The 22,463-nt window shown below is 44.3% G+C and overlaps 1 protein-coding gene across 1 annotated transcript in view; it reads left to right on the top strand.

Moving 5' to 3' along the window:
• The first annotated feature begins 629 nt into the window (after positions 1–629).
• gsk3ba (glycogen synthase kinase 3 beta, genome duplicate a) overlaps positions 630–22,463 on the top strand; it is a 141,949-nt gene continuing 120,115 nt past the window's right edge. The window contains exon 1 of the mRNA XM_055644300.1: positions 630–1,416. Coding sequence (XP_055500275.1) covers positions 1,329–1,416 — 88 coding nt within the window. The 5' untranslated portion in view covers positions 630–1,328. The remainder of the gene's footprint in view (positions 1,417–22,463) is intronic.

Here is a 22,463-nt window from a genome sequence, read left to right as displayed (position 1 = left end):
ATTTAAGAGGGAGTTAGATGTGGCTCTTGTGGCTAAAGGATCAGGGGGTATGGAGAGAAGGCAGGTAGAGGATACTGAGTGGATGATCATAATGAATGGCGGTGCAGGCTCGAAGGGCCGAATGGCCTACTCCTGCACCTATTTTCTATGTTGCTCCTCCAGGGATCCCCAGGGCAGAAAGGTCAGCGTGTGAACACGGTTTCTTGTGCAGGCATTTGAATGGTGAACTCTTCCATCTTACTCACTCGTGTCTTCTCCCTGTGCTAATTGTGACTGTGAATTAATTGTCCCGCAGGCTACACCTGTCAGTGGACCGTGTGCTCTGGGATCTTTGGTGGCGCCACTCGTCCCTCCGAGCCTGGAGGCCGCACTCCGTGACGCAACCAGTCGTCAGGCGCCGCCCGTCGTCAGGGCGCACCCGCTCCTCAGGAGCTTGGCGATTGGCCGGAGTCAGCGGCACTTCGCGGAGCTCGTGCGTTTCCGTGCGTTTCCGTCACCGCCTCCGTGCGAGCGGCCGCGGCCTCCGAGTGGCCGGCGGAGACAGACGAGGGGGAGGGCGGGGCTTACCCGGGGCTGACGGACGGCTTCTCCCCCCCTCCCCCTCCCTTCCCCGGCGCCTTCGCTGCCGGTCCACCAAACTTGATCAGCGCCCTGGAAGCACCGCCCACCAGCGCCCATTGGCTGCGTGGGCGGCCGGCGTGACGCAGGCGTCGCCGGCGGCCTCTGCGAATGGCCCTCCCTCGCGTCAGTCATCACGTCGCCGGCAGCAAGTTAGGTGGAACGCTAGGTTACAGCTGCAGTCAGAGGGAGAAAGAGCCAGGCAGAAAAAATAGTACAAAGACAGCCGAGTGAATTAGGGAGGGGTTTTAACCGTTTTAATTTGGGTAAGAACACGGGTTTGCCCCCCTCAGAAATCGCTTTAATTTTTTTTACCGTCTGAGGTGCGAATGGGCATTTGAAGTCTGGAAAAAATAAGCCGAGAAATTAAAAAAGGAAAAAAATTACCTCAGGATTGAATTGAACTGAAGGATCCGCCATGGCAGGAACCACCACCATCATCATCATCACCATCCTGCATTGAGCTCAGTCAAGATACATGTAGAGCTCTCAGATCATTCAGATTTATTTCTGGCGATTCGTTTCCTAAAAGGAAAAGGAATTAAAAATTGTTTTTTTACAGAACTAATTTGTCTGGGAGGAATTTACGCGATGAAACCCGGTGGACAGGATTAAAATTAAGAAAGAGGGGGAAGAAAATAAAGGAACGTAGAAGTGTCTTTTTAAAAAATATATATGTTTGAAAAATTAGATGTCGCTTTAAAGTAATCATGAGTGGTCGACCCAGGACAACGTCTTTTGCTGAGAGCTGCAAACCTGTGCAGCAGCCGTCTGCTTTTGGAAGCATGAAAGTCAGCAGTAAGTACATTTAAAATAAATCATTTTTCTGTATTTTGAGGTTTCATCATCTTGGAAATATCACCGATCGAGCGAGGAATCGATTTGCTGATCAATAATCGGTTGGTTAGCTGGGTAACATCCTATGAAGGAAAATAAAGCCTGGCTTGGCCTACTATGGCCTGGCCTGATCTTCTCCTTACGATCATAAAGACGATCACAAGCCATTATTCATGAACATTTCCTTTTCGTCTGTTTAAAATCTAGTTTAATAATCTGTGTAATAATGAATTGAAACTAGCACTGGACTTGCTTTTTTAACTTGGTGAATAGTTAGTGTTAAGATTAACATTAATGTCCAGTCCATAATAATTGAACTGAGTTTCTCACATAGCTGACGGGAGCAAGTATTAGCATAACTTTATGGAACAACGGATGGGTTTTGACATATTTTATGTCTGATTTTCAGCCTTTACTGCATCTGCATATCTACTAGATATCTACTAGAGTGGTTGGAGATTTAAATGATTAGGAATTTCATAATTATGTGCTATTTAGTTGTTCTAACTTGTCTATTATTTAAGTTGATTGATTTAATTATTTTAAATGGCTATTTTTTGCCTGTGATTTAATATATCAAATAGGTTTTATATCAAAGAACAGTAATGGATTTAGGAGAGTATTCTCGATTTTTCAGTTGAGAAAATGCAACGAACTGTAATGAAATATCACTAAAATAACTCATTGATTTTCTGTAATTTATCATAATTCCACTCTTTTTGTTAACGAAGAGTAAAGTAGAGTTTAAACCAAAGTTGACTGACTTCATTTATGAGACATCATTGCTAGTGTAACTTCCATGCTGCAAATATGCAACCTACAAACTACCCACCAACATTACTGGAAAGGGAATATTTGAGGCTGGCCTGAAGCATGTAAGGATGCCCTGGCAAATGGGGCTAGTTTATATGGGGCATCTTGGTCAGCATGGATAAGTTGCACCAAGGGACTATTTCCCTGCAGTATGTTCCCGGTTCTTTGTCATGACTGACTTTAGTTTGAAAATTTTCTACGTTTCATGTTGTTCACAATATTCTTTGTTATAATTAATGCCTTTATTCTAATTTCATAAATCCAGAAATTTATATTAGTTTAGCATATTTTAAATTAAAATTGTTATACATTTAATTTATAAACTACTGATATGATCATCAGTTCCAAAAGCACATGAAGTGGCAGATTGCAACTTGATTTTTGTGAGAGTGTGTATTTGAAAATAATGATTTTTATGCCGGACTTTTTTATGGGGACAGAAGTACCTGCAGGTGTTGGCATCATGGGAAAAACAATGGGCTGGAGAAACTCAGCAGGTCAGGCAGCATCGGTGGAGGGAAATGGAGAGACGCCATTTCAATTTGATAGAATTGATTGATAGAATTTATTTGCCACACAACCAGGGTCGGTGGAATTTGGGTTGTCAGCAGCGATACAATAATAAAGAACACACAACCACAATAAAAATGTAACACAGACATCCACCATTGCATTCATCACTGTGGTGGAATGCACAAAATTTGGCCAGTCCTCCTCCATTTCCCCCCCGTGGACAGGACCAGAGTCCAGAGTCAGTCCAGGATCAGCTCTTCCTCACCGGAGACCGCGGCTTTAAGTTGGTGTAGGCCGCAGGCCGGTGGTCGAGATTTAAAGTCTCCGCCGCAGCCAGAAGCACGGTAGACTGCAGGGCCGGCGGTCGAAGCTCCCCTCCAGGGGTGATGTTAAGTTCACGTTTGGCCGTGGGCCGGCAGTGGTGGCTTCTTCTTTCCCCCCCCCCCGGGTCCCCCACGAGGGATCCCGGGCTGTAGACGCCGCACCAGCTGGAACTCTGCAGACCGCAGCTTCAGGCTGCCGGCTGCCCCGGGCCAGCGAAACGGAGCGCTCCCCTCCAGCGAGCCCCAGCGAGGGCTCACCCGCTCCACGCCGAGAGTCCACGCTGCGCCCGCTGCTGAAGCCCCGAGCGCGTCTCCGGGAAAGGCCGCGCCGATCCTTGACGTTAGGCCACAGGGGAGGCGACCTGGAAAAAGTCGCCTCTCCATGGAGGAGGCGACCGAAGCGGTTTCCCCCTTCCCCCCCCCCCCCACACAAAACACACCGAGAAACATCAAAAACACACTTTAAAACATACTAAAAAAAATTTAAAAAGTTGAAAAAAAACTAACGCGCTGCTGACATGGCTGCTGCCAGAGCAATTTGGGTACCACCTTCAGCCTGAAACAACGTTTGAACGTGTCCCTCCCCCCCCCCCCCCCCCCCCCACAGATGATACCTGACCTGCTCAGCTCCTTTGGCACTTTTATGTTTTGTTCCAGATTCAGGCTTAATTGGGTTTCCGTGTAGATTTTAAAGCAGTAAGTTCTAAATCTTCTGAAGGTGGAAAGATAACTATGTCAGATGTTTTCAGACACAAAAGTTCTGCTAAAAGTATTCATCCTCTGTCTCAAAGCTTAAGCGGGGCATCTTATAGAAGATCAGGTAAAATTGCTAAATACTATATAGCAGGGCTATACTATAAGAGACTTGAGATTGATCATTGTTGGTGTATAATCTTGACCACAAAGTTGCTGCTGTGCTACTGTTGGCTTCAGTACTACCAAGAAGAGGTGGAAAAAATCTACACTCTAGGCCACTAATTTGTCTCTTGCAATCCTTTTGCACAGTCTTTTTTTTCTACTTTTGAGATGTTCTTCGAATTTAATGTGAAAAGCACATCACTGATTGTACGTCTTTCTCTTAATTGCTCTTATGCCCCTCCTTTTCCCCTTTGAGATTGCTTTGCTCCAAAGTTGCTTTGCTGACAACTCTAGTAGGAATTGGGACGTTCCAACCTATCCTCGTGCATTGTAATAACAGAAATAATGCACTACTGAGGCACTTGTAATCTGAGCTTGATATACAAATGGTTATTTGTTTATGATGAGTATTTATTTGAAAAACTAAGTCACCACCCAATTCTTAGAAAAAAGATTATTCCTAGCAGCTAATTCACTATTGCCAAGGCAATATAAAATGATTCACTGTTAACATGTGGTTCAAGGTATTTTGGTACATACTTAATTCGCAGTATTTTTTCAGATGAGGCCTGCTTAACTTCATATTGAAGTAATTGCAATAGTAATCAACTTAGCAGACATCTATCAAAATAATAAACTGGAATAAAATATATATCATAGTCCTAGCTTCTGACTGTAAGAAGAGGATTGCTGCTCCTTCCTAAACCTTTTCAATTACAGGTCTGCATTAATACATTTAATAGATTTTGTGCATGTCTTTTTGTCACAGAACCAGTGAAGCTAAAAGATTTTGGTTGAGTTTTCATTTTCTGTGGTTGTTCATTTAACTAAGGAACAAGAGATACAGCAAAATATTATCATTAGGTTAAATACAATTCAGTTAAGGGATGTTGGAATATGTAAGGAACAAATTTTGAATTTTATAAATTTAATTCATTGTGTCCAACATGATTAAACAATAGGAACACTCAGATCTTAATTTGATTGCAGATTTGTGCTGAATCTTCTAATGTTGCTTGGCACTGCAATTGCCATTGCTATTGACAGTTTAGGGAGGGAAAGATCAACCAGGCTTCCAGGCCTTGATCATTTTCCAAAAATCCCAATCACTCCCTGGAGGTGCACATGCAAGGACTAAATTGCACTCTTATCTATCATTTCTTAAATGGCTCCTGAAGCTCTGCAAACGGGGAGGGGAAAAAAATGGCCACAGATGTGTGTGATATTAGAGAAAATGTGGAAATCATGGATATTAAAAATAATTCTAGATAAATTATTTCATTTGGCAAATAATCAGTTAATTGGCCACATCTACTATAAATCTACTGACTCCCATGGCTATCTTGGACTACACTTCTTCCCACCCTGCTTCCTGTAAGGACTCTATCCCCCTACTCCCAATTCCTCTGTCTACACCGCATCTGCACCCAGGATGAGGTGTTCCAAACCTGGGCATCGGAGATGTCCTCATTCTTTAGGGAACGGGGGTTTCCCTCTTTGACTATAGATGAGGCTCTCATCAGGGTCTCTTCTATACCCCGAAACTCACTCCCCCCCCCCCCCCCCCCCCCCCCCCCCCCCCCCCCCCCCCCCCCCCCCCCCCCCCCCCCCCCCCCCTACTCGTAACAAAGGCAGAGTCCCCCTTGTCCTCAACTTCCACCCTACCAGCAGTCACATACAACAGACATTTTCGCCACCTCCAACGGGATCCCACCACTGACCACATCTTCCCATCGTCTCCCTTTTCGGCTTTCCGCAGAGACCGCTCCCTCCGTAACTCCCTGGTCAATTCGTCCCTTTCCACCCAAACCCTGGTAGTTTCCCTTGCAACCGCAGGAAATGCTACACTTATCGCTTTACCTCCCCCCTTGACTCCATCCAAGGACCTAAGCAGTCTTTCCAGGTGCGGCAGAGGTTCACCTGCACGTCCTCCAACCTCATCTATTGCACCCGCTGCTCTAGGTGTCAGCTGCTCTACATCGGTGAGATCAAGCGTAGGCTTGGCGATCGCTTCGTCCAACACCTTCGCTCAGTTCACAATAACCAACCTGATCTCCCGGTGGCTCAGCACATCAACTCCCCCTCCCATTCCAAATCCGACCTTTCTGTCCTGAACTTCCTCCATGGCCAGAGTGAGTCCCACGTAAATTGGAGGAGCAGCACCTCATGTTTGCTTGGGCAGTTTACACCCCGGCGGTATGAACATTGGCTTCTCCAATTTCAGGTAGTCCTTTCTTTCTCACTCTTTCCCCTCCCCTTCCCAGCTCCCCCATAGCCCACTGTCATTGCCCCTTCCTTTCTTTTTCCTGCCCCCACCACCCTCACATCAGTCTGAAGAAGGGTCTCGACCCAAAACGTCACCTATTCCTTCGCTGAGTTTCTCCAGCATTTTTATCTACCAGCAGTCAATTGGTTACAGTTATATTTATTCAATCTTGGCCATATAGGTGGGTTGACCTTGTCTTCAGAAATGTTCAATTACTGGTCTATCCTTTACTTTTGTGTTATTTTTCTGCTGTTCTTTTGCCGCATCAACTTTTCATTCATCATCTTTTACTCATATTAAAGTTACACTTATAGGTGCAGAAACTACAATCAGATCTTTTGCAAGGGACCCAACAATATCATGCCATGTTTCCTACAACATTCTAGGATACACATGGACTACCCCTAGGGAATATTTTAGAATTCTCCTTTAGCTTGTCTGTTAGGAATATTTCACAGCCCGTTTTTTCTCATCCTAATTTCCTTCTTAAATGTACTCCAACAACCCTTGAGCTCGAGCTAGCTAGATCCCAGATGCCTTTACCTGACATATGCCTTTTTCCTGTCTAGACCCTCTATATCCTTAGTCAAGCAAGGTTCCCTCGCCAGCCTTGCTTTTTATTCCAGGAACATGTGAGCCTGATTTCTTATGGTGTCACTTTTAAGAGCCTTATTTTTTCAGATGTCCGTTTACCTCCAAACAGCCTCCTGCAATTAACATTTGAGTTCCTACCTATTGCCATTGAAATTCGCCTTCCTCCAATTTAGGACTTTAACTTTAGGACCAGCCTAATCTTTATCCACTATTTTCTCAAATAGAAACATAGAAAATAGGTGCAGGAGTAGGCCATCCGACCCTTCAAGCCTGCACTGCCATTCAATATGTTCATGGCTGATCTTCCAACTCAGTATCCTGTACCTGCCTTCTCTCCATACCCCCTGATCCCTTTAGCCACAAGGGCCACATCTAACTCCCTCTTAAATATAGCGAATGAACTGGCCTCAACTACCTTCTGTGGCAGAGAATTCTGCAGATTCACCACTCTCTGTGTGAAAAATGTTTTTCTCATCTCTGTCCTAAAAGACTTCCCCCTTATCCTTAAACTGTGACCCCTTGTTCTGGACTTCCCCAACACAGGGAACAATCTTCCTGCATCTACCCTGTCCAACCCCTTAAAAATTTTATACGTTTCTATAAGATCACCCCTCAATCTTCTAAATTCTAGCGAGTACAAGCCAGTCTATCCAGTCTTTCTTCATATTAAAGTCCTGCCATCCCAGGAATTAGTCTGGTGAACATTCTCTATGGCGAATCTAAGAGAAATGTAGTCAAAGATCCTGAAGTGCTCCATTAACACGTTAACTATTTGCTGAGACGCATTTCTCTAAAGGACGTTGAGTATAGCTTCTTCTCCAGCACAATCATTTGTAAATTACCTGAGAACCCTTTTTATTAAGACCTAATGAATGAATTGCCTCAGCATTGTGTATTCCCAGTCAATATCAGGGAAGTTAAAATCAAAATTAAGTCTATTCCTACACCTATCTGCGATTTCCCTACTTAGAGTCCCTATGGCCCAACTTGCCCGTGCTGACCAAGATGCCCTCTCTACACTAGTCCAACCTGCCTGCGATATATCCCCTAAACCTTTCCGATCCATGTACCTGTTCAAATGTCCTTTAAATGTTATAGTACCTGGCTTCCCATGTTCCCTGGCAGCATGTTCCATATACCCTCTGTGTAGAGAAAATTTCCTCTCGGGTTGCTATGAAATCTTTGCCCTCTTATCTTAAATCATCAATATCCAGATACCCAGGAACATTGAACTGCTAATCCTACCCATCCTTTATTGTATGTATTGTCTTTCTGTTGACTGGCTTTCCGTGACAAAAGCTTTTCACTGCACCTCGGTGTACACGTGACAATAAACCAAACTGAACCATGTTTCCTTAATAATTATAATATCATATTCCCATGTGCTGAAACATGCTCGGAGGTCATCTGCTTTACCTGCTACATGCATTAGAGTAATTCAGATTCAACTTTATTGTCATTGTGCAGTGTACAATACAGAGACAACGAAATGCAGAGACAACGAAATGTAGAGTAAATGTAGTTTAGTCTGTTAGATCTTCCACACTCCCTGCCCTACCCCTGCATGGTCACCTGCTGGATTTTCTGTAATCTATATGTTTGCTTCATCTTTCTCATCTGATACTGCTTTGAGTCCCACCCACATGTTAGACTAGTTTATACCCTCCTGAACAGCACCAACAAATCTCCAAAGGACCCTGCTCCCTCTCCAGTGCAGATGTGATTTATCCCTCTTGTGCAGGTTGTTTCTACTCCTGAAGGGATCACAAATGGTTCCAGTAGCTGAAGCCATCTTGTCTGCCCCAGCTCTTCAGTCATGTATTCATGCCTACTCTTATTAGTGGGCGGCACATGGAATAATCTTGAGGTGACTGCCCTAGAGGCCTTGCTCTTTAACGTGTAGAACTGCAGATGACACAAAATGCTGGAGTAACTCAGCGGATGAGGCAGCATTTATAGAGAGAAGGAATTGGTGACGTTTCGTTTTGAGATTCTTCTTCAGACTGATGTCAGGGGAGGGGGTGAGACAAAGAAAGAATGTAGGCGGAGACACTAAGGCTAGTGGGAGAACTGGGAAGATGGAGGAGAAGGAGAGAGAAAGCAAGGGCTATTTGAAGTTAGAGAAGTCAACGTTCATACTGCTGGGGTGTTAACTAATCAAGTGAAATGTGAGGTGCTGTTCCTCCAATTTGCGCTGGGCCTCACTGTGACAATGAAGGAGGCCCAGGACAGAAAGGTCAGATTGGGAATGGGAGGGGGAGTTGAAGTGCTAGGCCATCGGGAGATCAGCTTGGTTATGACGGACTGCGGGGAGGTGTTCAGCGAAACGATTGCCGAGTCTGTGCTGGGTCTCGCCGATGTAGAGAAGTTGACATCTGGAACAGCGGATGCAGTAGATGAGGTTGGAGGAGGTGCAAGTGAACCTCTGTCTCACCTGGAAAGACTGTTTGGGTCCTTGGATGGAGTTGAGGGGGGAGGTAAAGGGACAGATGTTGCATCTCCTGTGGTTGCAGGGGAAAGTACCTGGGGTGGGGGTGGTTTGGGACGAGTTGACCGGGGAGTTACGGAGGGAACGGTCTCTGCGGAAAGCAGAAAGGGGTGGAGATGCGAAGATGTGGCCAGTGATACGATCCCGTTGGAGGTGGCGAAAATGTTGGATTATATTCTGTATGCGACGGCTGATGGGATGGAAGGTGAGGACAAGGGGGACTCTGTCCTTGTTATGAGTGGGGGGGGGGGGGGGAGTGATTGCAGATCAGCGGGATATCGAGGAGACCCTGGTGAGAGCCTCATCTATAATGGAAGTGGGGAACCCCCCCCCCCCCCCGTTCCCTAAAGAACGAGGCCATCTCCGATGCCCTGGTATGGAAAACCTCATCCTGGGAGCAGATCCGGTGTAGACGGAGGAATTGGGAGTAGGGGGGTAGTCTTTGCAAGAAGCAGGGTGGGAAGAAGTGTAGTCAAGATAGCTATGGGAGTCAGTGGGTTTGCAGTGGATGTCAGTCAATAGTCTGTTTCCTGAGATGGAGATGGTGAGACCTAGAAACGGTAGGGACATGTCAGAGATGGTCCAAGTGAATTTGATTGCAGGATGGAAATTAGTGGGGAAATTAATGAAATGAGTGAAGTTCTGCATGGGTACAGGAGGTAGCAGTCAATGTAGCGGAGGTAGAGTTCGGGGATAGGGCCAGTGTACGCCTGGAGCAGGGATTGTTCGATGTACCTACAAAGAGGTAGGCATAGCTAGGGCCCATGCGAGTGCCCATAGCTACGCCTTGGATCTGGAGGAAGTGGGAGGAGTCGAATGAGAAGTTGTTGAGGCTAAGGACCAGCTCTGCTAGGCAGAGGAAAGTATTGGTGGACGGAAATTGGCTGGTTCTGGGGTCGAGGAAGAAACGGAGGGCTTTAAAACCTTTCTGGTGGGGGGGGGTGGAGATGTAGAGTGACTGCCTCACCCACTGAGTGACTCCAGCATTTTGTGTCTACCTTTGATTTTACCAGCATCTGCAGTTCTTTCTTATACATAGAGAACTGCAGATGCTGGTTTAAATCGAAGGTAGACACAATCGTTGAAGAGAGGAGGAGAACTTCTTCAAAGTAGTCGTCGGAGAGAGGAGGAGGATCAGTCTGAAGAAGGGTCTCGACCCGAAACATCACCCATTCCTTCTCTCCAGAGATGCTGCCTGACTCGCTGAGTTACTCCAGCATTTGGTGTCTACCTTGCTGTTTAACATTCTGCGTAGCTCCCTGTATTTAATTTGCATGACCTTGTCTCCCTGCCTGCATCATTGAAAGCAATATGGGCCAAGGCCTCTACCCACTGCCTCACCGTGAATTATTTGGCCAAATAATGCAAGTTTTATTGTTCCCACCTGCATTTAAATCTGAAAATTAAATCTGAATAAGGGTCCTGACTCGTAATGTCTGTTCGTAACCCCAAATATGAGTGGCTGACCTGCTGAGTTTCTCCAGTACTTGTATTTTGATCAAAGTTCTGCAGTTCCTTGTCTCCATATTTAAATCATCAATATAATATGTAGTGCAGAAAGCAAGGGACTGAGGACTAAACCCTGCAAAATGTTACTATCCCTTTCTTTGTGTTTGGACATCTGGATTTTATTAGATTTTTACTTGCCAGCCCTTTTTCATATCCATTCTTTGCTTTTGTAACTTCCCTTTTTAATTTCACTCTTGCCCTTAGTGTAGTCTTCTTGGAGTTGGTCTTGCTGTCTGAGATCAGCTTCCATTTTTATCATGCTCTTTAAGAACCTTCTCATCAAGGCAATGTTCTATATTTGGCAGTCCCTGGCTTGCTCTTTATCCTAACGCCCCAAATCTCTTCCTTGAATGGCTCCCATTGTTTTTGTACTAATATGCCTTCCAGGACTATTTCTAGCCCATGTTTGCCAATTTCCTTGAGTCCAGTAAAGTTGGCCTTGTGGTAAAATAAATCTATATTTAGGTTTGGGTTTATTATTGTCACCTGCACTGAGGTATGGTTTTGCATGCTATCCAATCGGATCAGATATACCATACATAAAAACAATCGAAATACAACTCTGTACAATGGAAAGAGCAAAGGGGAAAGATACAGAGGGCAGAATATATTTCTCAGCATTGTTGTGCATCAGGAGCATAGACAAAGTCTGAAGAAGGGTCTTGACCCGAAACATCACCGTTCCTTCTCTCCAGAGATGCTGCTTGTCCCGCTGAGTTACTCCAGCTTTTTGTGTCTATCTTTGGTTTAAACCAGCATCTGCAGTTCCTTCCTAGACAAAGTCCAATGTCTACCTTGGCTTCTGACATAATGGCTTAAAAGTCTCCTTGAATGCAATTTAGAAATTCTAACCATCTATACTGATGATAGCCCAGTTATTGGTAGGCCAATTGAAATCAACCACAACTGTCTGAGTGTTTTAGAACTTTCAGATTTCCCTCCCTCCAAATTTCCTCTTCTATCGCCCATGAGCTGTTTCGAGGTCTGCATTACAATCGGAGAAACGTGTTTGTCACTTTTTTCTATTTTGGTCCAACACATTATTGTCTTCACCTCGCGCTTTACACTGCTTTGTGAAAGCGACCTACATTATGAAAGAGCTTTTTCATTCCGGTCATTCCCTCTTCTACTTTCTTCCATCAGTGGAATATACAAAGGCTTGGAAGCATGTACCATTAGATTCAGGAATAGTTTCTTCCCAGTTGTTATGGCAAGTGATTAGTGTCTTGTCAGTGGTGGGAACACAACCTTTACTGCATTTTTTAACCATTCTGGAAGGTGGGGTTTAAATAAATCTAAGTTTGCCAATTGCAAATATTTAAATAACTATTACAAATGAATATTTTAATAAATATTTCAGTAAAAAGAATAGTTTGTTACCTAGTCACTTTGGACTCGAGAGATCATAATGCTTCCTAAATGATGAAAATCACAAAGCATTGGAGAACCAAAACATAATAGTTACAGAAAATTATTAAAAACAATCCAAACAATACCATTTATTTGTCATTTGAGCCTCACATGAAGTTCAAACGAAATTTGGTTTCTGCAGTCATACAAGAAAAGAACCAAGACACACACCAACACAATTTACACAAACATCCATCACAGTGAATCTCCTCCTCACTGTGATGGAAGGCAAAGTCTTGTTTCTCCCCTGCTCTCCATTCCTCTCCCGATGTCAAAGTCAAAGCCCCCGGCGGGCGCTAGCAAGTCCGCGGCCATTTAATTGCAAAAGCTATTGAAGTGTCAGTGTTAGTATTTAGGCTGCTTTACATAGCAGTTCTACATCAGCTATACCAAGTTTTTGTAAGGGCACATCTAAAGAATTGTTAAATTTGCAGAGGCTAATTGATTTTAAACAAAGATTCCAAAAGTAATAATTTGAATAATTAATTATTGTGAAACTTTTGTTCCAACCAGAATTGCTATGCCAAAGAAATCAGTGCCCCCTGAGTGTTTAGGGTCTACACAGCAGTGGAGCTTCTCCCTGTACTCAAAGCGATGAGCTTTGCTGAACAGACTAATGAGTTGATCATTATAAAGATGCACAGTACTGGAGTAACTCAGCGGGTTGGGCATCATCTCTGGATCAATATGCTGCATAATTCTGCTGCTATTTGAAATGTTCTCTCAACAAATACTAGGTCATTGTCACAAGCAGATGCCCATGACAAAGTGGGCACTGATGATGGTCAATGATGACTGGACCCTTCTCTTTCTTGAGGGTCTGATTTTTGGAAGCAGCAGCTTAAATATCACACCACAGTTTCCTTCACTTTCCTCAAATTGCCATTTGCTTAACTAACGTGGTATACTTGGAATATATGCGGATTTCACAGGTGCTACGATTGCAAAACAGCAGTTACAATTGCTGAGCAGCAGGTTACTGGCATGGCCACTTTGATCTGGCCAAGAATTTTATTCAATTCTGAATGGAACTGCCATTGACAAAATAATTTGGATTAGGATGCTTATGAAACCATTCATTAGTATGGAAAATCTGGAAATATAGGCACTAGTTAAGAATTTAAATTGAACAATAGATTTCTGACAATAAGGTAGGCAAAATTTCTAACTTCCAGGTTCAAGCTTATTTATCTCTAAATGTTGACAGATGATTATATAATTAGCATTTAATAGTGTACCCAAGATAGGCACAAAATGCTGGAGTAACTCAGCGGGACAGGCAGCATCTCTGGAGAGAAGGAATGCGTGACGTTTTGGGTCGAGACCCTTCTTCAGACAGTCGTGGGAGAGGGAAACGAGAGATATGGAAGGGTACAAAGAGCTTGTAAGGTGCGAAAAAGACAGATCAAAGCAGCTGATCAAGGAAATGTACAATGGTTCATTGTTGGATAAGAGGAAGGTGACAATGAGGCATACAACTGAAATTAACCAGGAGGACAATGGAACTCGTAGGAGAACTAGGGTGGGGGAGGGACGCAGGCTGGGAAAACAAGGCTTGCTTGAAGATAGAGAAATCATATGTGTCTTTTTACAATACTGGAGAGCTTTTGACAAACAAAATTAGTATTCACTTTTTTACACCAATATTTTCCTTAAAAAAATCTACCCATCATGTGAAACCTTATAAATAGCTGATATAAATTAGATAACTTCAAGACTGAAAGTTAAAATATTTTTTTTCATGATATACAAATTTTCATCGTTTTACCACCAATTTGGACACCAAAAATGTGACATTAAAAACAGTGCCACATTTAGTTATGAATATTTTATTCATAAATAAACTTCATGTGGCCCCTCATACATATATGTTTTGATGAAGTTCTAGGCTTAATATCTTCATCAATACCAGGAGAAAAATACAGTAAATTAAAAGGTAATACAGTACAGTAAAGATACTGTAACGGTCTTTGTGCTTGGTGTCTTTTGTCACCACGACCGTTATATCACAGAGGCTCCAAACCTCTAATGCTTTACAAAAACCTAACGAGGTATCTTATGGTAGTTTAAGTAGGAACTGCAGATGCTGGAAAATCAAAAGTAGACAAAAATGCTGGAGAAACTCAGCTGGTGAGGCAGCATCTATGGAGTGAAGGAAATAGGCGACATTTCAGGTCGACCCATCTTCAGTCTCAGGAAGGGTCTCTACCTGAAACATCGCCTATTTCCTTTGTTCCATAGATGCTGCCTCACCAGCTGAGTTTCTCCAGAATTTATTTCTTATGGTAGTAGCTATTTTGGGTGAGTTAATTATTTTTTCTTATTTTCCAATTTAAGAGAAAGCAGGGACTCTGCAGGTGAATCTTGGTCAGGTTGGGAGAGTGGACGGAAAAGTGGCGGATGGTATGTACCGTAGCAAAGTGTGGAGTCATGCATTTTGGTAGTGGGAATAAAGGCGTAGACTATTTTCTAAATGGGGAGAAAATTTAGGAATCAGAGGTGTACAGGGACTTGGGAGTGCTGGTGCAAGACTCCCCAAAAGTTAATTTTGCAGGTCTTATTGATAGTAAGGAAGGCAAACTCAATGCATTTATCTAGAGAGGACTAGAATACAAAAACAGGTGTAATGCTGAGAGGTGCTGGTCAGACCACCTTTGGAGTAGTGTGAGAAATTTTGGGCCCCATATCTGAGGAAGGATGTGCTGGCGCTGGAAAGGGTCCAGAGGAGGTTTACGAGAACTGATCCCAGGAATAAGTGAGTGAACATGTGATGAGTGTTTGATGGCATTGGGCCTCTACTCGCTGGGGTTTTGGAGGGTAAGGGAGGACATTGAAATTTGCAGAATAGTGAAAGGCCTGGATAGAGTAATGTTGAGAGGATGTTTTCACTAGTGGGAGAGTCCTAAGATCAGAGGCCATAGCCTCAAAATGGAGACGGAGATGAGGAGGAATTTCTTTAGTCACAGAATGGTGTATCTGTGGAATTCATTGCCACAGAGGCTGTGAAGGCCAAGTCAATGGATATTTTTAAGGCATAGTCAGAAAGATTCTTGATTAGTATGGGTGTTAGGAGTTATGGGGAGAAGAAAGAAGAATGCAGTCAAGAAGGAAAGATAGATCAGCCGTGATTGAATAGCGGACTAGAATTGGTGGCTGAATGGCCTAATTCTGCTCCTGTCCCTGTTTTTGACTGGGGGGAGGAGGAGGCAGGAACGGAGCTGTGGTATAGCAAGGAGACCCCTGTGAGGGCCTCATCTACGATGGAAGAATGTGGACATCTCGGATGTCCTGGTATGGAACACCTCATTTTGGGCACAGGTGTGGTGTATTTGGAGTATGGGATGGAGTCTGCAGGAGGCAGAGTGGAAAGAAATTTACTCTAGATAGCTCTAGGAGTCAGTAGGTTTATAATAGACATCAGTCGATAATTTATCTCCTGTGATGGAGACAGGGAAGGGAGATGTTGGAGATGGTCCAAGTGAAATTTGACTGCATGATGGAAATTGGTAGTGAAGTTAATGAAGTATTAATGTGGATTGATAAGGTTGAATAGTCTATTACTACATTATTTTTATGAAAAGGTGGTTTCAACTTTATTGTGGCAAATGGTCTGTGTTCTGGTCCCGTAATTTTTGTTAAGTGTGGTAAAGTTTTGGTTAGACTGGTTTGAATAAATGATAGTGGTACATTTCTGGTTAAACTGTATCTACTGTACTGCATTCAGTTGTTGCGTTGTATCCGTGCAGCCTTGGACAATTTGTGCTTCAGGTTGAAAAAACACATTACAAGGTTTGAGTTCAAGAACAGGTTGCCTAGATCAGCCTGAAAGGAAATGGAAACATTTAAGAGTAAAGGGACACCTTAAAAATATTAACTGGCCTTTACAATTGAGTGAAGCATTTCACTCAAAGTGAGGAATATCTGGGAGCCTTTGCCAAAATGCTGCTATATTAAAACTATCATTTTATTTAAATGGAAATGGAGTAGGTGGGTGGAACTTTAATCTCCATGAGCTACGATTATATTGAATTGTGGAGCAGGTTGAGAACCTGAGGCTTACTGTTGCTATATTTGCAGAAAATGAGGATGTTATTAAGCTTGAAAGAATGCAGAGAAGATTTATGAGTATGTTGCCAGGAGTTGAGTGGCTACAGGAGAGGCTGAGCAAGCCAGGGATCAATTCCTTGGAGCAGAGGAGGCTGAGTGGTGAACTTATAAAGGTGTATAATATCATGAGATGAATAGATAAGGTGAATGCACAGAGTCTTTTACCTAGAATAGGGGAATCATGAACTAGAGGACATAGATTTACAATGAGAGGAAAAATATTTAATAGGAATCTGAGGGTCATCTTGTTTCCCCTACATAGGGTGCTGGGTATATGGAATGAGCTGGTAAAGGATGTAGTTGAGGCAAGTTCTACAAAAACATTAAAAAAAAAACATTTGGATAGGTATATGGAAAGGTTTAGAGGGATATGGGCAAATCGCAGGCAGGTGTTTAGTGTAGATGGGGGTAGCATGAGCAGGTTGGGCCAAAGAGCCTATTTCCATGACGTATTGTTCTATGACTATATTTATAATTGTTGCTTATAATCGCTGCTGCTGCATGCTGTATTTTGTTATCTTTTTGAATGTAACATAAATCAAGGTCTGAGCGGCAGGAACCTGAAGATGCTGTAATTTAGAGCAAGAAACAAATTACTTTTCAGTAGTTCAGTAGGATCCAAGGAAAGATAACTGAATGGATAGCAAATTAGCTCCATGGAAGGAAGCATGGTGGAAGGTTGCTTCTCGAACTGGAGGCCTGTGACTAGTGGTGTGGCTCGAGGTTCGGTGCTGGGTTCATTACTGTTTGTCATCTACATCAATAATTTGGATGAGAACATACAGGGCAAGATTAGCAAGTTTGCTGATGATACAAAAGTGGGTGGTTTTGCAGATAATGAAGATGGTTGTGAAAGATTGCATTGGTTGTGGATCGATTGGCCAGGTGGGCTGAGGAATGGTTTATGGAATTTAATACAGAGAAGTGTGAGGTGTTGCATTCGCAGTGAATAGTAGGCCTCTGGGGAGGGTTGTAGTTCAAAGGGATCTAGGAGTGCAGGTGCATGGTTCCTTGAAGGTCGAGTTGCAGGTAGATAAGGTGTCCAAAAGGCTTTTGGCACATTGGCCTTCATAGTCAGAGTATATCATCGAATCAGCATCAAAGAGCGATGAAAACAACATTGAGGTCCTAACCGCTGAGCTCAGAGGAATGACCATCACCTCCGTCTACAAGCCACCTCCCACACCTTTCCTGATGCCAGAAATACCTTCATCTGGGAAACCAAGGATAGTGATTGGAGACTTCAACAGCCACAGCTCACAATGGGGTTACGCCGGGAACAACGCTGATGGAGATGCAGTGGAAGCATGGGCTGAAACCAACCAGCTCTACCTGATCCATGATGCCAAACAACCAAAGTCCTTTAATAGCGGGCGATGGAAAGCCGGCTACATCCCTGATATCGCGTTTGTCAGCCATAGCATCTCTGGATTGGGCAAGAAGCTGGTACTGAAGCCACTGCCAAAAACCCAACACCGCCCCATTGGCCTTACAGTCAATGCTGCAGTTACCCCAGCCACAGTTCCTTTCCAGAGAAGATTCAACTTTGGGAAAGCGAACTGGCCTGGTTTCCAAGAAGATCGCCCACCTTCCAGCGGACCCCAAAAACTATCAAATCTTCACCAAGTTAGTGCACCAGGCAGCCCGGAAGAACATCCCGAGAGGCTGCCGCACTCAATACATCCCCGGCCTTGACACTCTAAGCAGCGAACTATATGAGCAATACCAACAGCTCTACGAATCTGACCCCTTTGCTGAAAGCACCATGGAAGTAGGTGAGAGACTCATGACCTCCCTATCAGAATGCCGCCAGCGGAAATGGCAAACTCTGCTGGAGACAACTGACATGGCAAAAAATAGCAAAAAGGCATGGAGCCTCATCCGAAAAATCAGCAATGACCCATCAACACCAACAGTATACCACCACGGCCAACCAAGTTGCGTACCAGTTGCTGCTCAACGGGAAATCCACCACCAAACAGCCAAGACCAAAGGCAGACCGACTTCAGCACTCCCAAAACACCGGACTGACTGAGCCGTTCTCCCTTGAAGAGCTCAATATCAGCATCAAAGCCCTCAAGACTGGCAAAGCCATCGGCCTGGACAATATTTTCACAGAGGAGATCAAGCAATTTGGACCTCTGACACGGAAGTGGGTCCTTGAGCTGATGAACAATTGCATGCTGACAAGAAACATCCCAAAGATCTGGAGGAAAACCAAAATCATCGCTCTTCTAAAACCCGGTAAAGATCCAGCATGTGCAAAGAGCTTCCGCCCAATCTCCCTGCTATGCCACCCGTACAAGCTGTTTGAGCGCCTGATCCTCAACAGGCTTGCCCCAGTCGCTGAACCAGCCATCATCCCTCAACAAGCTGGATTCCGACCTGGCAAATCCACAACAAGTCAACTTCTGAATCTCACACAGCACATTGAAGACGGGTTCCAGAAAGGACTGGTGACAGGAGCCATCTTTGTTGATCTGTCTGCCGCGTATGACACTGTGAATCACCGTGGAGAATACCAAAGACCTGGCACTCACGGACCTCATCGGAGCCCCCCTGAAGGATAGGGGCTTCTATGTTGTCCTTAACAACAAGCAAAGTCGCTGGCGACGACAACGGAATGGCCTGCCTCAAGGTAGTGTGCTGGCTCCACTACTATATAACATCTACACCAATGACCAGCCAATGGACCAGAACACTGAGCGGTTCATCTACACCGACGACCTCTGTATAACATCCCAAGAGAGTACGTTTGAAGCTGTAGAAGCGAATCTCACCTCAGCCCTAGATGAGCTACACCTCTACTACGAGCGCAACCACCTACAAGCAAACCCTGCGAAGACCCAAGCCTGCTCGTTCCATCTCAAGAACCGGGAAGCAAACAGACCCCTTAACATCACATGGTCTGGAACACCTCTTGAGCACTGCACCATCCCTGTCTACCTCGGTGTAACACTGGATCGCACTCTCTCCTGGAAGCTGACCAACTCCAAATGGGGAGCCACAGCACACACATTAAGATCTACTGCTCTGGCCCTGTGCTACTCCTCTGTGGAGTATGTGTGTCCTGTTTGGGAGAGATCATCCCATGCCAAGAAACTAGACCCAGCGTTGAATAACACCTGCCACTCAATCACTGGCTGCTTGAAGCCCACCAACATAAACAACCTGCACCTCCTCGCTGGCATTGCCCCTGCCGATGTGAGACGGGAAGTCGCCAGCCGAGTAGAGAGATGACTAAGGCCACTAGTGATGAACGCCACCTCCTCTACGGACGTGTACCCCCGGCCCAACGGCTGAAGTCCAGGAGAAGCTTTCTCAGCCATGTCCAGCCCCTAATAGCATCACGGGAAGAAACCAGACTCCAACTATGGACAAAAAGGCTTGAGGACGACCCCCCTCCTACTGACATGGGTATCCCTCCTTCTGAAGCCCTCCCTCCGGGCTCAGAAGCACCATGGATCCAGTGGAAGATGCTCAACCGCCTGAGAACAGGAACAGGGCGATAAAAAGCTGCCATGGCCAGATGGGGCTATAAAACTGGCCAAACCACCTGTGAATGTGGAGAAGAGGACCATACAATGCAGCACTGCCTTGTCTGCCCCCTACTACCCAACCAGTGCAGCCCAAAGGATCTTGCAGTGTTCAATAAAAACGCAAAGGACTGTGTAAAGGAATGGGAAACTGTCATATAACCAACCAGCTTCAAAGACACGAAAAGAAGAAGAAGTCAGAGTATAGAAGTTGGGAGGTCATGTTGCAGTTGTATAAGACGTCGGTGAGACCGCATTTAGAATATTGTGTTCAGTTCTGGGCACCATGTTATAGGAAAGATATTGTCAAGCTTGAAAGGGTTCAGAGAAGATTTGCGTGGATGTTGCCAGGACTAGAGGGTGTGAGATTATAGGGAGAGGTTGAGTAAGCTGGGTCTCTATTCCATGGAGCGCAGGAGGATGAGGGGTGATCTTGTAGAGGTGTACAAAATCACGATAGGAATAGATCGGGTAGATGCACAGAGTCTCTTGCCCAGAGTAGAGGAATCAAGGACCAGAGGACATAGGTTCAATGTGAAGGGGAAAAGATTTAATAGGAATCTGAGGGGTAATCTTTTTCACACAATGGGTGGTGGGTGTATGGAACAAGCTGCCAGAGGAGGGTGTTGAGGCTGGGACTATTCCATTGTTTAAGAAACAGACAGGTACATGGATAGGACAGGTTTGGAGGGATATGGGCCAAGCGCAGGCAGGTGGGACTAGTTATAGCTGGGACATGTTAGGCCGAAGGGCCTGTTTCCACACTGTATCACTCTATGACTGACTCTACTGGAGGAACCTAGGAGGTTGAGAAGCATTTGGGAATGTGTCAACATTTTGATCGAGAAATTGGTTTTAAATTAGATTCTTATTTAGCATTTTGCCTTTTCTATTGAGTAAAATCACAGCTAATCTGATTTTAGCCTTGATGCATTCCTGCTGCTCCACAAATTCCTTGATTCCCTATCAATTTATTCCAGCCTTGAAATGTAGTTAATAACACTGGCTCCACTGCATTTAGGCGAGGGAATTGTGAAGATTTATGATCTGCAGAGAAAATCTTTCTTATTTCTCTCTTAAGTGGTGATCCTTATTCTGAAACCATCCTCCCCTCTAGTTCTGGACCTCCAATGAAGGATCTATCTACACCATGGGTCTTTCTCAAATGAACTTCTCTTTGCAAGTGTTTGAGATAAAACATTGATGACAAAGCAGTACAATTACACTGCACCGTTAACCAGTTTTACGTATACTTGCACATTATGCTCCGTGACATGTGAGCCGAGGTAATGAACATCAATGAACGATGAAAGCCAACCTTATTTTTATTTCCCATGCTGCTACCGTAACATTAAAAAGATGCAGTAAGAAGCATTAGAATCTGGGATACTAATGAAAAAGATCGACACTCGATGGCCCTGTAGAAGCTGGAATCTTGAGTAAAAGACAGTGCTGGACTAATTTGATGGGCAGGCAGCATCTATGGAGGGAATGGTTGGCGATGTTTTAGGTTGGAACCCTCTTCAGACTGAGAGTAAAAGATATGTTGCCCATGTCAAATTTTCAATCCGAGGATAGCAGTCTTGGTTCTAAATAACAGATTTCATCACAATTGTGTCAAGCTTTGTAGACTCATCAAATCTTTAGCTAATGTCTTGCATTTAAAGTACCAGTTCTCATTGCAGTTCCAAAACGATTAGATTAATGAGGGGGAAGGTGGGGGGGATGCGTAATTGAAGATTTGATCAAGTATCAACATAAAGAATGATATTGGAAGATACAATGTGATGAAGGGCCACAGGTACTTGGGTAGGAAATTTCAAATAGTGGGAGCCAAACATCAGCCTGCTGATGCCATATTCATTGAGAAAATAGGCAGGCGATAGTATGGCTTGCATAGAATAATAAATATACAGCATTGGGAAAAGTCCTGCTGTCCAACTTGTCCAAGCCGACCAACATGTCTCCCTGAGCCAGTCCTATTTGCTGCATTTGACCCCTATCCCTCTTTATGTTTACTATGCATGTACTTGTCCAAATGTCTTATTACATTGCAATTATGCCTCTACAGCTTCTTCTGATAGTTCATTCCATATACCCATCACCCTCTGTGTGGAAAAGGTTGCCCACTGGTTCCTTTTAAATGTTTCCCCTCTCACCTTAAAATGTTGCCCTCTACTTTTAGACTCTACCATGGAAAAAAGGCAGACCATTCTCCTTGCCTATGTCTCACATGATTTTATCTAGCTCTTCAAGGTCATCCCAAAATCACCTCTGCTATGAGGGGGAAAAATAATCCAAGCCTGCCCAGTCATATAACTTAAGCCAACCAGCACTAGTGACGTCCTTGTGACAGGTTGAGTGAGTGGGCAGATACAGCATATTATAAATAAATGTGAGGTTATACACTTTGGTGGCGAAAACAAGAGGGCAGATTGTTATCTCAATGGGGTTAGGTTAGGTAAGGGGGAGGTACAGAGAGACCTGGGCGTCCTTGTACACCGGTCACTGAAAGTTGGCGTGCAGGTACAGCAGGCAGTGAAGAAAGTTAATGGAATGTTGGCCTTCATAACAAGAGGATTTAAGTATAG

This window comes from Leucoraja erinacea, chromosome 13 (assembly GCF_028641065.1).
Source record: "Leucoraja erinacea ecotype New England chromosome 13, Leri_hhj_1, whole genome shotgun sequence".
NCBI lineage: Eukaryota > Metazoa > Chordata > Chondrichthyes > Rajiformes > Rajidae > Leucoraja > Leucoraja erinaceus.
Note: the sequence above shows the minus strand (reverse complement) of the source record. Positions and strands in the feature narration are given on the sequence as shown.